The 14,419-nt window shown below is 32.5% G+C and overlaps 1 protein-coding gene across 1 annotated transcript; it reads left to right on the forward strand.

Annotated features, from left to right (window-relative positions):
* Positions 1-9,158: 9,158 nt before the first annotated feature.
* Positions 9,159-11,895, forward strand: LOC148940074 (formimidoyltransferase-cyclodeaminase-like). Its single transcript, XM_089106262.1, has 2 exons — positions 9,159-9,275; positions 11,500-11,895. Exons 1-2 carry the CDS (start codon positions 9,213-9,215, stop codon positions 11,695-11,697), a joined length of 261 nt encoding a protein of 86 aa, XP_088962388.1. The 5' UTR covers positions 9,159-9,212; the 3' UTR covers positions 11,698-11,895.
* Positions 11,896-14,419: the final 2,524 nt, after the last annotated feature.

The following is a 14,419-nucleotide window of genomic DNA, read 5'->3' on the forward strand; positions in this document are numbered from 1 at the left end:
AGAGTTTTTGTTGAAGTTCTAGTTTAGTTAAGTTTTAGTTAATAGTTTGGAGTTTTAGCTTAGAGTCTTAGCTTAGAGTTTTTGTTAGAGTTGAAGTTTAGTTTAGTAATAGTTAAGAGTTTAGAGTTTTAGTTTAGAGTCTTAGCTTAGAGTTTTTGTTAGAGTTCTAGTTTAGTTTAGATATAGTTAAGAGTTTGGAGTTTTAGCCTAGAGACTTAGCTTAGAGTTTTAGTTTAGTTTAGTTAAGAGTTTAGAGTTTTTTAGCTTAGAGTCTTAGCTTAGAGTTTTTGTTAGAGTTCTAGTTTAGTTTAGTTTTAGTTAAGAGTTTAGTGTTTTCCCTTATAGTCATTGATTTAAGTTTTGTTTTTGTTGGTCAATTCATTTAAGTTGTTAATTTTAGCTCAGAGTCTTATCATATAGTTTTGTTAGAATTCTAGTTTAGTTTAGTTATAGCTAAGAGTTTTGTGTTTGACCATAGTTACTTTTAGTAGTTTGTTTGTGTAGCTTATTGCTGGTTATGATTTTAGAGTTTTAGCTTAGAGTCTTAGCATAGAGTTTTTGTTAGAGTTCTAGTTTAGTTTAGTTTTAGTTAAGAGTTTAGAGTTTTAGCCTAGAGTCTTATCTCAGAGTTTTTGTTAGAGTTCTAGTTTAGTTTAGTTTTAGTTAAGAGTTTAGAGTTTTTAGATTAGATTATTAGTTTTGTGTTTTTTTTTTAATTTCTAGTTTATTTTATAGTTTTATATTATAGTTATATTTTTTATTATAGTATTATTTTATTTTAGTTTTAGTTAAGAGTTTATAGTTTTATATTAGAGTGGTAGCTTAGAGTTTTTGTTAGAGTTCTAGTTTAGTTTAGTTTTAGTTAAGAGTTTAGAGTTTTAGCTTAGAGTCTTAGCTTAGAGTTTTTGTTAGAGTTCTAGTTTAGTTTAGAATTAGTTTAGATTTTTGATTATTACCTTAGAGAATTATCTATTATTTTTAGTTTAGTTTAGTTTTAGTTAAGAGTTTTGAGTTTTTTAGCTTAGAGTCTTAGATTAGAGTTTTTGTTACAGTTCTAGATAAGTTTAGTTTTATTTAATAGTTTAGAGTTTTAGCTTAGAGTCTTACCTTAGAGTTTTTGTTAGAGTTTTAGTTTAGTTTAGTTATAGTTAAGAGTTTTGAGTTTTACCTTAGATACTTAGCTTAGAGTTTTAGTTCAGTTTAGTTTTATTTAAGAGTTTAGAGTTTTAGATTAGAGTCTCAGCTTAGAGTTTTTTGCTAGAGTTCTAGTTTAGTTTATTTTTAGTTAAGAGTTTAGTGTTTTTAGCTTAGAGTCTTAGTTTAGATCTTTTGTTGAATTTCCATTTTTGTTTATCTTTAGTTAATAGTTTTAGCACCTTCTTATCGTTTTAGTTAAAGTCCTAGTTTAGTTATCTAATAGTTAAGAGTTTTATCTTAAAGTAATATCTTAGAGTTTTTGTTAGGGTTAAATTTTAGTCTAATTTTAGTTAAGAATTTAGAGTTTTAGCTTAGAGTCATAGCTTAGAGTGTTTGTTAAAGTTCTAGTTTAGTTTAATTTTAGTTAAGAATTTTATGTTTTAAATTTGAGTTTAAGTTAGAGTTCTAGTTTAGTTTACTTTTAGTTATTAGTTTAGTGTTTTAACTTAGAGTCTTAGCTTAGAGTTTTAGTTAGAGTTTTAGTTTAGTTTTGTTTTAGTTAAGAGTTTAGAATTTTAGCTTAGAGTCTTAGCTTAGAGTTTTTGTTAGAGTTTAAGTTTATTTTAGTTTTAGTTAAGAGTTTAGAGTTTTTGGCTTAGAGTCTTAGCTAAGAGTTTTTGTTGAAGTTCTAGTTTAGTTTTAGTTAATAGTTTGGAATTTTAGCTTAGAGTTTTTGTTAAAGTTGAAATTTAGTTTAGTAATAGTTAAGAGTTTAGAGTTTTAGCTTAGAATCTTAGCTTAGAGTTTTTTAGAGTTCTAGTTTAGTTTAGATATAGTTAAGCGTTTGGAGTTTTACCTTAGAAACTTAGCTTAGAGTTTTAGTTTAGTTTAGTTTTAGTTAAGAGTTTAGAGTTTTAGCTTAGAATCTTAGCTTAGAGTTTTTAGAGTTCTAGTTTAGTTTAGATATAGTTAAGCGTTTTGAGTTTTATCTTCGAAACTTAGCTTAGAGTTAGCTTAGTTAGTTTTCTTAGCTTAGTTTAATTTTAGTTATGCAGTTATGCAGACGGAATGATGCAGACCTTGTCTGCTGACCACGTGCCTCTGGATTTGGGGTCATCCCCTAACTAAACACTCCGATCAGGGTTGCTGCAACCTCATGTGGCGGGTGGAGCCCACCCCGGGAATCTCAGCATCTAGGTTAAACCTAGCTCTAATCAGATTCCAGGCCTAGGGTCGGTTGGGCTAGCGACCCTCCACCTGAAAATTAAGTGCTACGCAAAGTGACTACATAGCCTCGGATCCAGACCTCCTTTTAAGATCTCGACCTACGCGCGTCAACGAACATGCTGACGACGTCAGAAAGACTGACAGACTGAACCTTCTAGACAAAAGGGGGCTTCGAATAGCCACCTGGAATGTTTTGACCCTGAATGCACCTGCATCAAAGAACCTACTTTCTCAAGAACTTCGTAAGAATAAAGTGGCGATTGCAGGTCTCACAGAAACCCGTCTTATCCTTCAGTTAGCCTGGATAGCACCACTAGTATCGAAGTTGTCCAAAGGTTCACCTACCTGGGCTCCATAATTTCTTCAGATGGCTCGCTTCTTTCTGAACTACAAGCGAGAATATCCAAAGCGTCTTCTGCCATGGGCAGACTGAACCGTTACCTCTGGCGAAAACCGAAACTCAGTCGCACAACGAAGCTGCGGATTTTCAACGCCCTCGTCGGCTCTGTGATGCTCTATGGAGCTGAGACGTGGCAAGCTTCAGCCGCAACCCTCAAGGCAATTGATGTCTTTCAGTCGAAGAGCCTGAGGAGGATCGAAGGTCTACGATGGTTCGACTTTGTCAGCAATGAGAAGCTGCTGCAGCTCACCAAGCAGTCTCGGTTTCCGACCCAAGCAGCCGAGCGAACACTACGATGGTTCGGACACCTAATTCGAATGCCTCCACACATACCTGCGAAAACGATCCATGACTTCGACCCTGTCAAAGCCGGTTGGAAGAAACCTCGCGGCTGACCAAAGAAACGATGGTCTGACAGCCTGTCCGAGTTCCTGGCGATGGCAAATATCAGGTTGAGCGATGTGCAAACTCTTGCCATGGACCGAAGTGGATGGAGGAGGCAGACGTCACCTTCTACGCCGAGCAACGCCCGGCAGGAGACATAAGTCAATAAGTCAAAGTTAGTTTTAGTTAAGAGCTTAAAGTTTTTAACTTAGAGTCTTAGCTTAGAGTTTTTGTTAGAGTTCTAGTTTAGTTTTAGTTAAGAGTTTGGTGTTTTACCTTAGAGTCATAGATTAGAGTTTTTGTTAGAGTTCTAGTTTAGTTTTAGTTAAGAGTTTAGAATCTGAGCTTAGACTCTTAGCTTATAGTTTTAGTTAGAGTTCTAGTTTAGTTTAGTTCTAGTTAAGAGTTTAGAGTTTTTAGCTTAGAGTCTTAGCTTAGAGCTTTTGTTGAAGCTATAGTTTATTTTAGTTTTAGTTAAGAGTTTATATTTTTAGCTTAGAGATTTTGTTAGAGTTTTATTTTATTTTATTTTTAGTTAGGAGTTTATAATTTTGTCTTAGAGTCTTAGATTAGAGTTAAATCTAGAGTTGAAGTTTAGTTTAGTTATAGTTAAGAATTTAGAGTTTTTATCTTAGAGTCGTCGCTTAGACTTATAGGTAGAGTTCTATTTTAGTTAAGTTAAGAATTTAGAGTTTTATCATAGAGTCATAGGTTAGAGTTTTTGTTGAAGTTGAAGTTTAGTTTAGTCATAGTTAAGAATTTAGAGTTTTTATCTTAGAGTCTTAGCTTAGAGTTTTACTTAGAGTTGAAGTTTAGTTTATTTATAGTTAAGGGTTTAGAGTTTTAGCTTGGAGTCTTAGCTTAGAGTTTTAGTTAGAGTTTTAGCTTAGTTTAGTTTTCGTTAAGAGTTTAGAGTTTTACCTTAAAGTCTTAGCTTAGAGTTTTATTTAGAGTTCTAGTTTAGTTTAGTTTTAGTTAAGAGTTTTGAGTTTTACCTTAAAGTCTTAGATTAGAGTTTTAGTTAGGGATGAAATTTCGTTTCGTTTATTTATAGTTAAGAGTTTATAGTTTTAGCTTAGAGTCTTAGCTTAGAGTTTTAGTTAGAGTTATTGTTTAGTTTAGTTTTAGTTAAGAGTTATAGCTTTAACCTAGAATCTTAGCTTAGAGATTAAGTTAGAGTTGAATTTTATTCTAAACTAGCATAACCACAAAATTACACAATATTGCATAGAAATACCAAAACCATAGGTTAGGTTAGGTCAGGTTAGGTTAAAAGTTAGGTTTCTCCACGTTTAAGTTAGATTAGATTAGTTTAGCTAATCATGAGCGCTCATGATAAGCTAACCTAATCTAACCTAACTTAAGCGTGGAGAAACGTGGAGAAGCTAAGATTCTAAGCTAAAACTCTAAACTATTAACTAAAACTAAACTAAACTAGAACTTCAACAAAAACTCTAAGCTATGAATCTCAGCTAAAAACTCTAAACTCTTAACTAAAACTAAAATAAACTAGAACTCTAACAAAAAACTCTAAGCTAAGACTCTAAGCTAAAACTCTAAACTCTTAACTAAAACTAAACTAAACTAAAACTCTATGATATTTAAGTAAGTTAAAAGTCCAAACTCTTAACTATGTTTAAACTAAACAATAACTCAAAAATAAAAAAAACTATAAATCTTACAAAAACTCTAAGCTAAGACTTTAAGCCAAAATTATAAACTCTTAACTAAAACTTAACTAGAACTCTAACTAAAACTCTAAGCTAAGACTCTAAGGTAAAACACCAAACTCTTAACTAAAACTAAACTAAAACTCCAACAAAAACTCTAAACTAAGACTCTAAGCTAAAAAACTCTAAACTCTTAACTAAAACTAAACTAAACTAAAACTCTAAGCTAGGTCTCTAAGGTAAAACTCCAAACTCTTAACTATATGTAAACTAAACTATAACTTTAACAAAAACTCTAAGCTAAGACTCCAAGCTAAAACTCTAAACTCTTAACTATTACTAAACTAAACTTCAACTTTAACAAAAACTCTAAGCTAAGAATCTAAGCTAAAACTATAAACTCTTAATTAAAACTAAACTAAACTAGAACTCTAACTAGAACTCTAAGCTAAGACTCTAAAGTAAAAAACCAAACTCTTAACTAAAATTAAACTAAACTAGAACTCTAACAAAAAAACTCTAAGCTAAGACTCTAAGCTAAAACTCTAAACTCTTAACTATTACTAAACTAAACTTCAACTCTAACAAAAACTCTAAGCTAAAACTCTAATCTATTAACTAAAACTAAACTAAACTAGAACTTCAATATAAACTCTAAGCTAAGACTCTAAGCTAAAAACTCTAAACTCTTAACTAAAACTAAAATAAAGTAGAGCTCTAACAAAAACTCTGAGCTAAAATTCTAAACTCTTAACTAAAACTATACTAAACTAGAACTCTAACTAGGTCTCTAAGCTAAGACTCTAAGATAAGACTCTAAACTCTTAACTAAAACTAAACTAAACTATAACTTTAACTGAAACTCAAAGGTAAAACATCAAACTCTTAAATAAAACTAAAATAAACTAGAAATCCAACAAAAAAACTCTTAGCTAATTCTCAAAGCTAAGACTCTAAACCCTTAACTAGTACTAAACTAAACTTTAACTCTAACAAAAACTCTGTGCTAAAACTTTAAACTAATAACTAAAACTAAACTAAACTTTAACTTCAACGAAAACTCTAACCTAAGACTCTAATCTAAAAACTCTAAACTCTTAACTAAAACTAAAATAAAGTAGAACTCTAACGAAAACTCTGAGCTAAAATTCTAAACTCTTAACTAAAACTATACTAAACTAGAACTCTAACTAAAACTCTAAGCTAAGACTGTAAGGTAAAACATCAAACTCTTAACTAAAGCTAAACTAAACTAGAACTCTAACGGAAACTCAAAGGTAAAACATCAAACTCTTAACTAAGATTAAACTAGACTAGAACTCTAACAAAAAAAACTCTAAGATAAAATTATAAGATAAAACTATAAACTCTTAGCTAAAACTTATTAATATAATAACTTTAGGCAAAACTCTAGGCTATTACTCCAAGCTAAAACTATCAACACTTAACTGTAACTAAACTGAACTTCCACTCAAACTAAACTCTAAGCTAAGACTAAGGTAAAACTCTAAACTCTTAACTAAAACTAAAATAAACAATAACTCTAACTAAAACTCTAAGCTAAGACTCTAAGCTTAAACTATAAACTCTTAACTATAACTAAACTAAATGAAACTTCAACCCTAACTAAAAGTCTAATCTAAGACTCTAAGGTAAAACACTAAACTCTTAACTAAAACTAAACTAAACTAGAACTCTGAATAAAACTATAATCTAATTCTCTATGCTAAGACTATAAACTCTTAACTATAAATAAACTAAACTTCAAGTCTAACAAAAACTCTAAGCTAAAACTCTAAAATATTAACTAAAACTAAACTAAACAAGAACTTCAATAAAAACTCTAAGTTATGACTCTCATCTAAAAACTCTAAGCTCTTAACTAAAACTAAAATAAAGTATAACTCTAACAAAAACTCTAAGCTAAAATTCTAAACTCTTAAATAAAACTATACTAAACTAGAACTCTAACTAGGACTCTAAGCTAAGACTCTAAGGTAAGACACCAAACTCTTAACTAAAACTAAACTAAACTAGAACTTTAACTGAAACTCAAAGGTAAAACATCAAACTCTTAACTAAAATTAAACTAAACTATAACTGCAGCAAAAAAACTCTAAGATAAGTCTCAAAGCTAAGACTCCAAACTCTTAAATAGTACTAAACTAAACTTTAACTCTAACAAAAACTCTGAGCTACAACTTTAAACTAATAAATAAAACTAAACTGAACGTGAACTACAACGAAGACTCTAAACTAAGACTCTAATCTAAAAACTCTAAACTCTTAACTAAAACTAAAATAAAGTAGAACTCTAACGAAAACTCTGAGCTAAAATTCTAAACTCTTAACTAAAACTATACTAAACTAGAACTCTAACTAAAACTCTAATCTAAGACTGTAAGGTAAAACATCAAACTCTTAACTAAAACTAAACTAAACTAGAACTCTAACGGAAACTCAAAGGTAAAACATCAAACTCTTAACTAAAATTAAATTAAACTAGAACTCTAACAAAAAAACTCTAAGCTAAGACTCTAAGCTAAAACTCAAAACTCTTAACTAAAACTTAGTCAAACTATAACTTTAAGTAAAACTCTGGTCTATGACTCTAAGCTAAAACTCTAAATTCTTAACTGTAACTAAACTAAACTTCAACTCTAACTAAAACTCTAAGCTAAGACTAAGGTAAAACTCTAAACTCTTAACTAAAACTAAACTAAACAATAACTCTAACTAAAACTATAATCTAAGACTCTAAGCTAAAACTAAAAACTATTAACTATAACTAAAATACACGAAACTTCAACCATAAAAAAAACTCTAATCTAAGACTTTAATGTAAAAAACAAAACTCTTAACTAAAACTAAAATAAATTAGAACTCTGAACAAAACTCTAAACTAAGACTCTAAGATAAAAAACTCTATACTTTTAACTAAAAGTAAACCAAATTAAAACTCTTAGCTAAGGGTCTAAGGTAAAAATTCAAAATCTTACCTATAACTAAGTTGTGGTTGGAAGGGAAGGGTAATTCAAGTTGGAAAATGGGTTTAGGAGGGAAATTAAGAAAGAAACTTGCTCTGAAATGGACTTTGAAAAATATTTCTTGGTGTTGATTTATCCAAAAAGCTGTAAAGTATAGTTGTGGGTGAAAAGAATGGATGCTTCAAGTTGGAAAATGGGTTTAGAATGAACATTAAGAAAGGAACTTGCTCTGAAATGACTTTTGAAAAATATTTCTTGGTGTTGAGGTAACCAAAATCTGTAAAGTAAAGTTGTGGACGAAAGGATTGGTACTTCAAGTTGGAAAATGGGTTTAGGAATGACATTATGAAAGGAATTTGTTCTGAAAAGATATAATAAAACCATAAAAAAGCATTAAAAATGGAGAGGGGACTCTTTGGGGGGCCCGGGGAGGGCATTTGGGGATCGGGGGACCTTTTGGGAGCCGGGGGGATCTTTGGGTACCGGGGGCTTCCTTCGGGGTTGGGGTGGGGTATGAGGACCCTTTGGGGTTGGGGTAGAGGACCTCACAACACTGTTCAACTGGAACTTGTGTATTATAACGATCACAGAGTTTCGCCCTCAAATTCTCTTCTAAAATCATCTATTAAATCATCTTTTAAAATGTCTCTAACTGTTTCGCCGAAATAATTCCATAAAATGTCTAAGACGCTTTCGCCCAAATAATCCCTAAACGTAATTTAAGCATGTTCCTTTGTTTTTGGCATCTCTCATGTTTCATGTTCCTTTGTTTTTTGCGCTCTCACATTTCAAATTACTAAGAAACCTGATTCCCGCGCTAAAACAATTCATCTCTAAGATCAAAACATTCACCCGGAAACAATTCTCTTGGTAGAACTCCTAAGACATTGATAGACATTCGCTCGGAAACAATTCTCTTTAGAAAAAACAAATTCATTTCCCTTTCGTGAATCAATAATTCCCCTTAGAAACAACAAATTAATTCCCCTTTCGTGTCAAATTAATCAATGATGACATCATCTGTCACGTGTGATCCAAACTTTGCCCCGGAAACAATTCTGGTCGAACTCCAAAGACATTAATTAACTTGACGTCATCTGTCAGACATTAATTAACTTCCACGGAAACAGCAAATACTCTTTCCTGGATCATAACATTTGCCTCGAGCTTACAAAAACAAATAATCTGTCCTGACATCATAACATTCGTCCCTAGCATACAACACCAAATACTCTTTCCTAGATCATAACATTCTTCCCTAACGGGCACTTGGCCAAAAACACACCTGGAGAAAGAGGTCATTTACCGATTACACAATCATTCTCCCTAATGACTCTATGCCCATATATGGTGCCCGTCACGAGTCAATAAGGCGTCTATACTAATATCGGAAGAACTACTAACGGTATGTGGCCGCTTTTGCAAGAGCTAGCAAAATTTGGAAATATCAACTGTATCTCAGATATACAGGTAATTATTTTCGATAGTTATTTTCATATTGTTCTAATGTTCAAAAATGTTATATTTAATAAATTCAAGGTTTATAACAATAAAAATCTTGCTTTTCAGTCGTTCAATCTTAACGACGAAAGGTTGAAGATGAAATACTGTAGAGCAGTTGTTCATTAATGTGTCCTTGAAGCAACTATCAAAAGAAGAATATTGTTATTTAAATGAGAGCAAATTTGTTGTTCAATTCTTAAACAAAACGAAAAAGGAAGTATTTATTCCATGTGTTATTTGTGTTTCCAATGCCACAAATAAACTGATATTTCTCTGCTTCTTGAATTGTAGGTTTTTATTGCCGTCCTTAACCAAAACTAATTAGCAACGATTTTACTAATATTAGGTCCTTCAGCTTGCATAAATTTGTTAGTGAATTGCTCTGATAAATCAGAATGATTTTGGGAAAAAATTAATGATACATTTTGAGCAGAAAATTAAAGAAATTCAAAACAGAAGCATAAAACATATGAATTTCTTTAGTTAAAATATAAGTTTGGAATTCCCCATCTTGAACAAGATCGAACATTACATGTTTGCAAAGCAATAGGATAAGGAGTCTGGTATTTTAAAAAGGGCGTCTTTATATAAAAAAGTTGAAGATCACATTAATCCATTTTTTTCAGCTCACCCCCTCCTCATTAGTTATTACACAATAATCATGTTTTCCACAATTATTACTTTTGTAGAGGTTGAGGAGGTGGATAAATTTTGGCTCCACGCCCCTCCTTAGTTGTACTCTCGGTATCTGTTGCCTTTCTTTTTTTTATTTTTGTACATTTATGTGGCTCTATACCTGTTACCATTTTAACAGTATTGTATTAGGAAAAAGGATAAATGAGCGAGATTTATCACACTTACTTAGACTTGGATGCGCCTGGGGCTGAAGGCACAAAGAAGAGTGACGGTTGACTTATACTTTGATCAATCCCAACTCAAAGGCCATTGCACATTCAGTAGACTTTCATGTCTTATCACTTTTTTCTGCAGGAATAGACGTAGTGTGTTGCGTTGTCTTCCAATTCTTGGCAGGCCCAGTGAAACTGAACACTATAAATCCTGAGGGAGGTTTCCTTTGTTAATATGGGACATATAGTCCCTGTATCCAGGGACATCCTGAGGCTCATTTTATTGGGGGGCGATCTTCGTAAATTTTACCGAATCGCTACCTGATTTGTGCCGAACTTTCTGCAAAAATTAAAAATTTTGCTAAATTTTGGCCGAATTTTTTGCCTTCGGCGAAAATTTTACCGAATGCCAAAAAAGTTCGGGGGGCTCCTCCTCCCCCTCGGGACACCCATGCCTCTATCTTTGTCTTCTAATTTTGATTTCATTGGTTGCATTTGGCTGTTTTGTGTCCAGAAACTTGTTGACAAAGGAAAGGTTTTGACCATTCTTCTTACTACATTTGGAACTCTCATAATCGACGCAGTGTTTAATCTGCATCATTTGCTAGACTCCATGATTCACATGCATACATGAGTACAGAGTGAATAATACTTCTAAATGAACGTGATTCTGAATTTTGAGAATAATTTCTGCATCTTTAAACATTGGAGACGCAGAGCTACGAGAACTAAATCTGCATACACTATTTGCATGATGAGCTCTCTGCCATAGTTTCCATCTTGGGTCATTTTAATACCTGAATTGTATGAGCTCTTCAACATCCATGCCATTTGACTGGGTTCGTTCTACCAAAACAGCTGCAATTTTATTTGGCATACATAATTTGACATATTTTGTTTTCTCAAGATTTATTTACCGGCCCTTGGCGTGAAACTTTTCTGCTAGTTCATTCAAGTCATGTTGTACATCTACTTAGTAAGTGGCAGTGGGAGTAATATCTTCAACAAAATCTATCTCAGTTGGAATAAGCAGTCGAATGAAGAAGAAAAAGAAAAAAAAAGAAACTGCTCATTATAGGTTCATATTGTCAAAAGTTAGTGGAAAGGGTTCAAATAGGGGTGGAAGTACTGGCGGCTGGTGGTTAAAGGTAATTTCCTTTTTAGGCCAAAGTCTCGGGATAATATATGTATTTCTATATACTTTTAAATTAAATTCCTGGATTGGGAAGGAACACCTTGGGTAAATCTTAATGAAGAACCCCTTGACAGGGTTTTACTTAAGTAAAGCACTGCATAACAAATGTACATGGTGTTCTTAGAATTTATCGGTTCTATAACTATAGGTTGGTGTCCGGTGTCTAGAGGCTGCTATTTTGGGTGCATATTACAACGTCTTGACGAACCTTGGAAGTCTTAAAGATGAAGAGAAGCGTAAAGCTGCTGAAAAAGAGATTCAAGGGATCGTTGATGCCGTCACTGAAGAACGTCAAAAAGTGTTGGACATCCTCGAATCAAGACGACCCGAATTGGGATCTCCTTAAGTTTCTTCCTTGGTACTGTGTTTGTTAAATAGCTTGATGGCGTAATTGAGAATTGTTATTGTTTAATACTCTTTCCTTGTTAGCTTAGATTTTGCTTTCTTTTTTCTTTTTTTTAATCCAAGAATAAACAAATTTCACTCATGTGTAATCTCTTTCAAACAGTTCGTGGTAACGAACTGTAAGTAAGGAGCGACCCGGCTCAATGGTAACCGAAACTCTAAAAACCGGAATTTTGGTACCAATAGATACATCAAAAGAATCAGATTTTAATTTTGATTTCAAATATACAAGTTTCATCAAGTTTAATCTTATCCATCAAAAGTTACGCGCCCGAGAAAATTTGGCTGATTTTCGAAAAAAGGGGGAACGACCCCCTAAAAGTTATAGAACCTTAATGAAATTCACACCATCATATTCAGCGTATCAGAGAACCCTACTGTAGAGGTTTCAAGCTCCTATCTACAAAAATGTGGAATTTTGCATTTTTTGCCAGAAGAAAGATCACGGGTGCGTGTTTATTTGTTTGTTTGTTTTGTTTTTTTCCCCCCAGGGGTAATCGTATTGACCCAGTGGTCCTAGAGTATCGTAAAAGGGCTCATTGGAACGGAAATTAAAAGTTTTAGTGCTCTTTTTAAGTGACCAAAAAAATGGAGTGCAACTAGGCCCCCTCCCACGCTAATTTTTTTCTCAAAGTCAACCAATTAAAATTTTGAGATAGCCATTTTCTTTAGCATAGTCGAAAATCTAATAAATATGTCTTTTACGATGACTTAATCCCCCACAGTTCCCAGGGGAAGGGCTGCAAGTTATGAACTTTGCCCATTGCTTGCATTTTGTATTGGTTTTTGGGAAGTATACAGACATTTTCAGGAAGAATTTTTTTTTGGTGGGGGGGGGGCGGGGGCTGGAGGAGGGGGTTAATCGGGAGAATCTTTGCGTGGTGGATGTTTCCTTGGGGTAAGGGACATTTGTATGAAGGGGGCGCCGAATTTCCCAGCAATATTTAAAAAACGATCAGAAATTAAATTAAAAAAAACAAGTTTTTTCAACTGAAAGTAAGAAGCAACATTAGAACTTAAAACGAACAGAAATTATTAAGTATATGAGCGGGTTCTCCCCCAAGTCAATACCTTGCTCTTTACGCTACAGTGTTTTTTAGTGCTTTCAAAGAGCTATCTATTCTAATTAAACGGCCTTTGTGATTCAGGGGTGTGTTAATTAAATTTTTTTTTAAATTTTAACATAAAGAGCTTGGTATTGACTAAGGGGATAACCCCATCATATACGTAATAAAATATACGTAATAAAAAAAAAAACAATAAAAAAAAACAAGCGATACGGCTCAATAGTAAGCGAAACTTTTAAAAACGGAACTTTGATGTCAATAAATACATCAAAAGAATGGGCTTATAATGCTGATTCTAAATATACAAATTTTGTTAAGTTTAGTATTACTCATCAAAGGCTACGAGCATGAGAAAACTTACCTGATTTTTTAAAGAGGGGGTAAACATCCCCTAAAAGTGAAAAATAAATAATGAAAATCACTGTCAGATTCAACGTATCAGAAAACCCTATAACATAGGTTTCAAGCTCATATCTGCAAAAATCTGCAAATTTGTATTTTTTTCCATAAGAAAAATATACGAATATAGAAGTTCGTTACGTAAGTTAATTTGTAAATTACGTCAGAACCAAATTTAGAGACAGCCATTTAGCAAAAGAAAAGTAAAATTTTTATGCAAATTTTGTTTACTTATTCAATGACGGCGAGCCAAAATAAAAGCTGCATTAACTAAAAAACGATCAGAAATTAAATAAAAAAAACAAGTTTTTTAAACTGAAAGTAAGGAGCGACATTAACACTCAAAACGAACAGAAATTATTCCGTATATGAAAGGGGCTGTCCCCTCCTCAACGCCTCGCTCTTTACGCTAAAGTTTTACTTTCTCACAACATTATTTTTTAAAACAATAAAAAACTTTAGCGTAAAGAGCGAGGCGTTGAGGAGGGGACATCCCCTTTCATATACGGAATAATTTCTGTTCGTTTTAAGTTTTAATGTCGCTCCTTACTTTCAGTTTAAAAAACTTGTTTTTTTTATTTAATATCTTTAAGATACCACCCTTTGAAATGATTTGGTTCACTGAGAAATAGCTAGAGTGCTTTTCATTGCAACAATTTATATCTGTACTTTTTCTATTTGATTATATATTTATCTTTTTGTAGCGGTATGTGATTAAAGTGCTAGAGCATATTGCCAAGCATGGTGCATTCAAACCAAGATCTATGGAGTTTCCAGTTCAGTTCATTTTTGTTTCCATTTTCAAAATTCAATTTTATATGTCACAACGATGGTGAGCTTTTGAGACATATGAACTATGGTGCTTGTCACACGATGGTCATTATTTTTATTTTATTAATAAAAGTATTCGTAGGCTAAAGCTTTGAAGATGTTTCTTTCGTTTTTTCCCTGTTTTTTTTTTCTACAAGTCGTCAACATGTGTCACTGAAAATGAACTCGGGTTTTATATCTACGCACGTGCCATAGAATATTATTCTATAAAAAAAAAAATAATAAATCAGTTTTCGGTTGTACTTTTTCGACATGATCAAATTTCTAATTAAATCAAAAAGGAAATTTGTAAGGAAACCATCTTTTCAATTAGTAAATAAAACATCTTGAAAAAATATTTGAAGGCTTAACAACAGCCACAACACT

The sequence above is a fragment of the Artemia sp. Qi Xiang Cuo genome, chromosome 20 (genome assembly GCF_049724085.1).
Source record: "Artemia sp. Qi Xiang Cuo chromosome 20, ASM4972408v1, whole genome shotgun sequence".
NCBI classification, from domain to species: Eukaryota; Metazoa; Arthropoda; class Branchiopoda; order Anostraca; family Artemiidae; genus Artemia; species Artemia sp. Qi Xiang Cuo.

Excerpts from the sequence above, each read along its gene's own strand:
- LOC148940074 (XM_089106262.1), top strand. The coding sequence starts at position 9,213 with ATGTGGCCGCTTTTGCAAGAGCTAGCAAAATTTGGAAATATCAACTGT. Across the intron at positions 9,276-11,499 it reads ACTGTATCTCAGATATACAG|GTTGGTGTCCGGTGTCTAGA; the intron begins GTAATTATTTTC and ends CTATAACTATAG.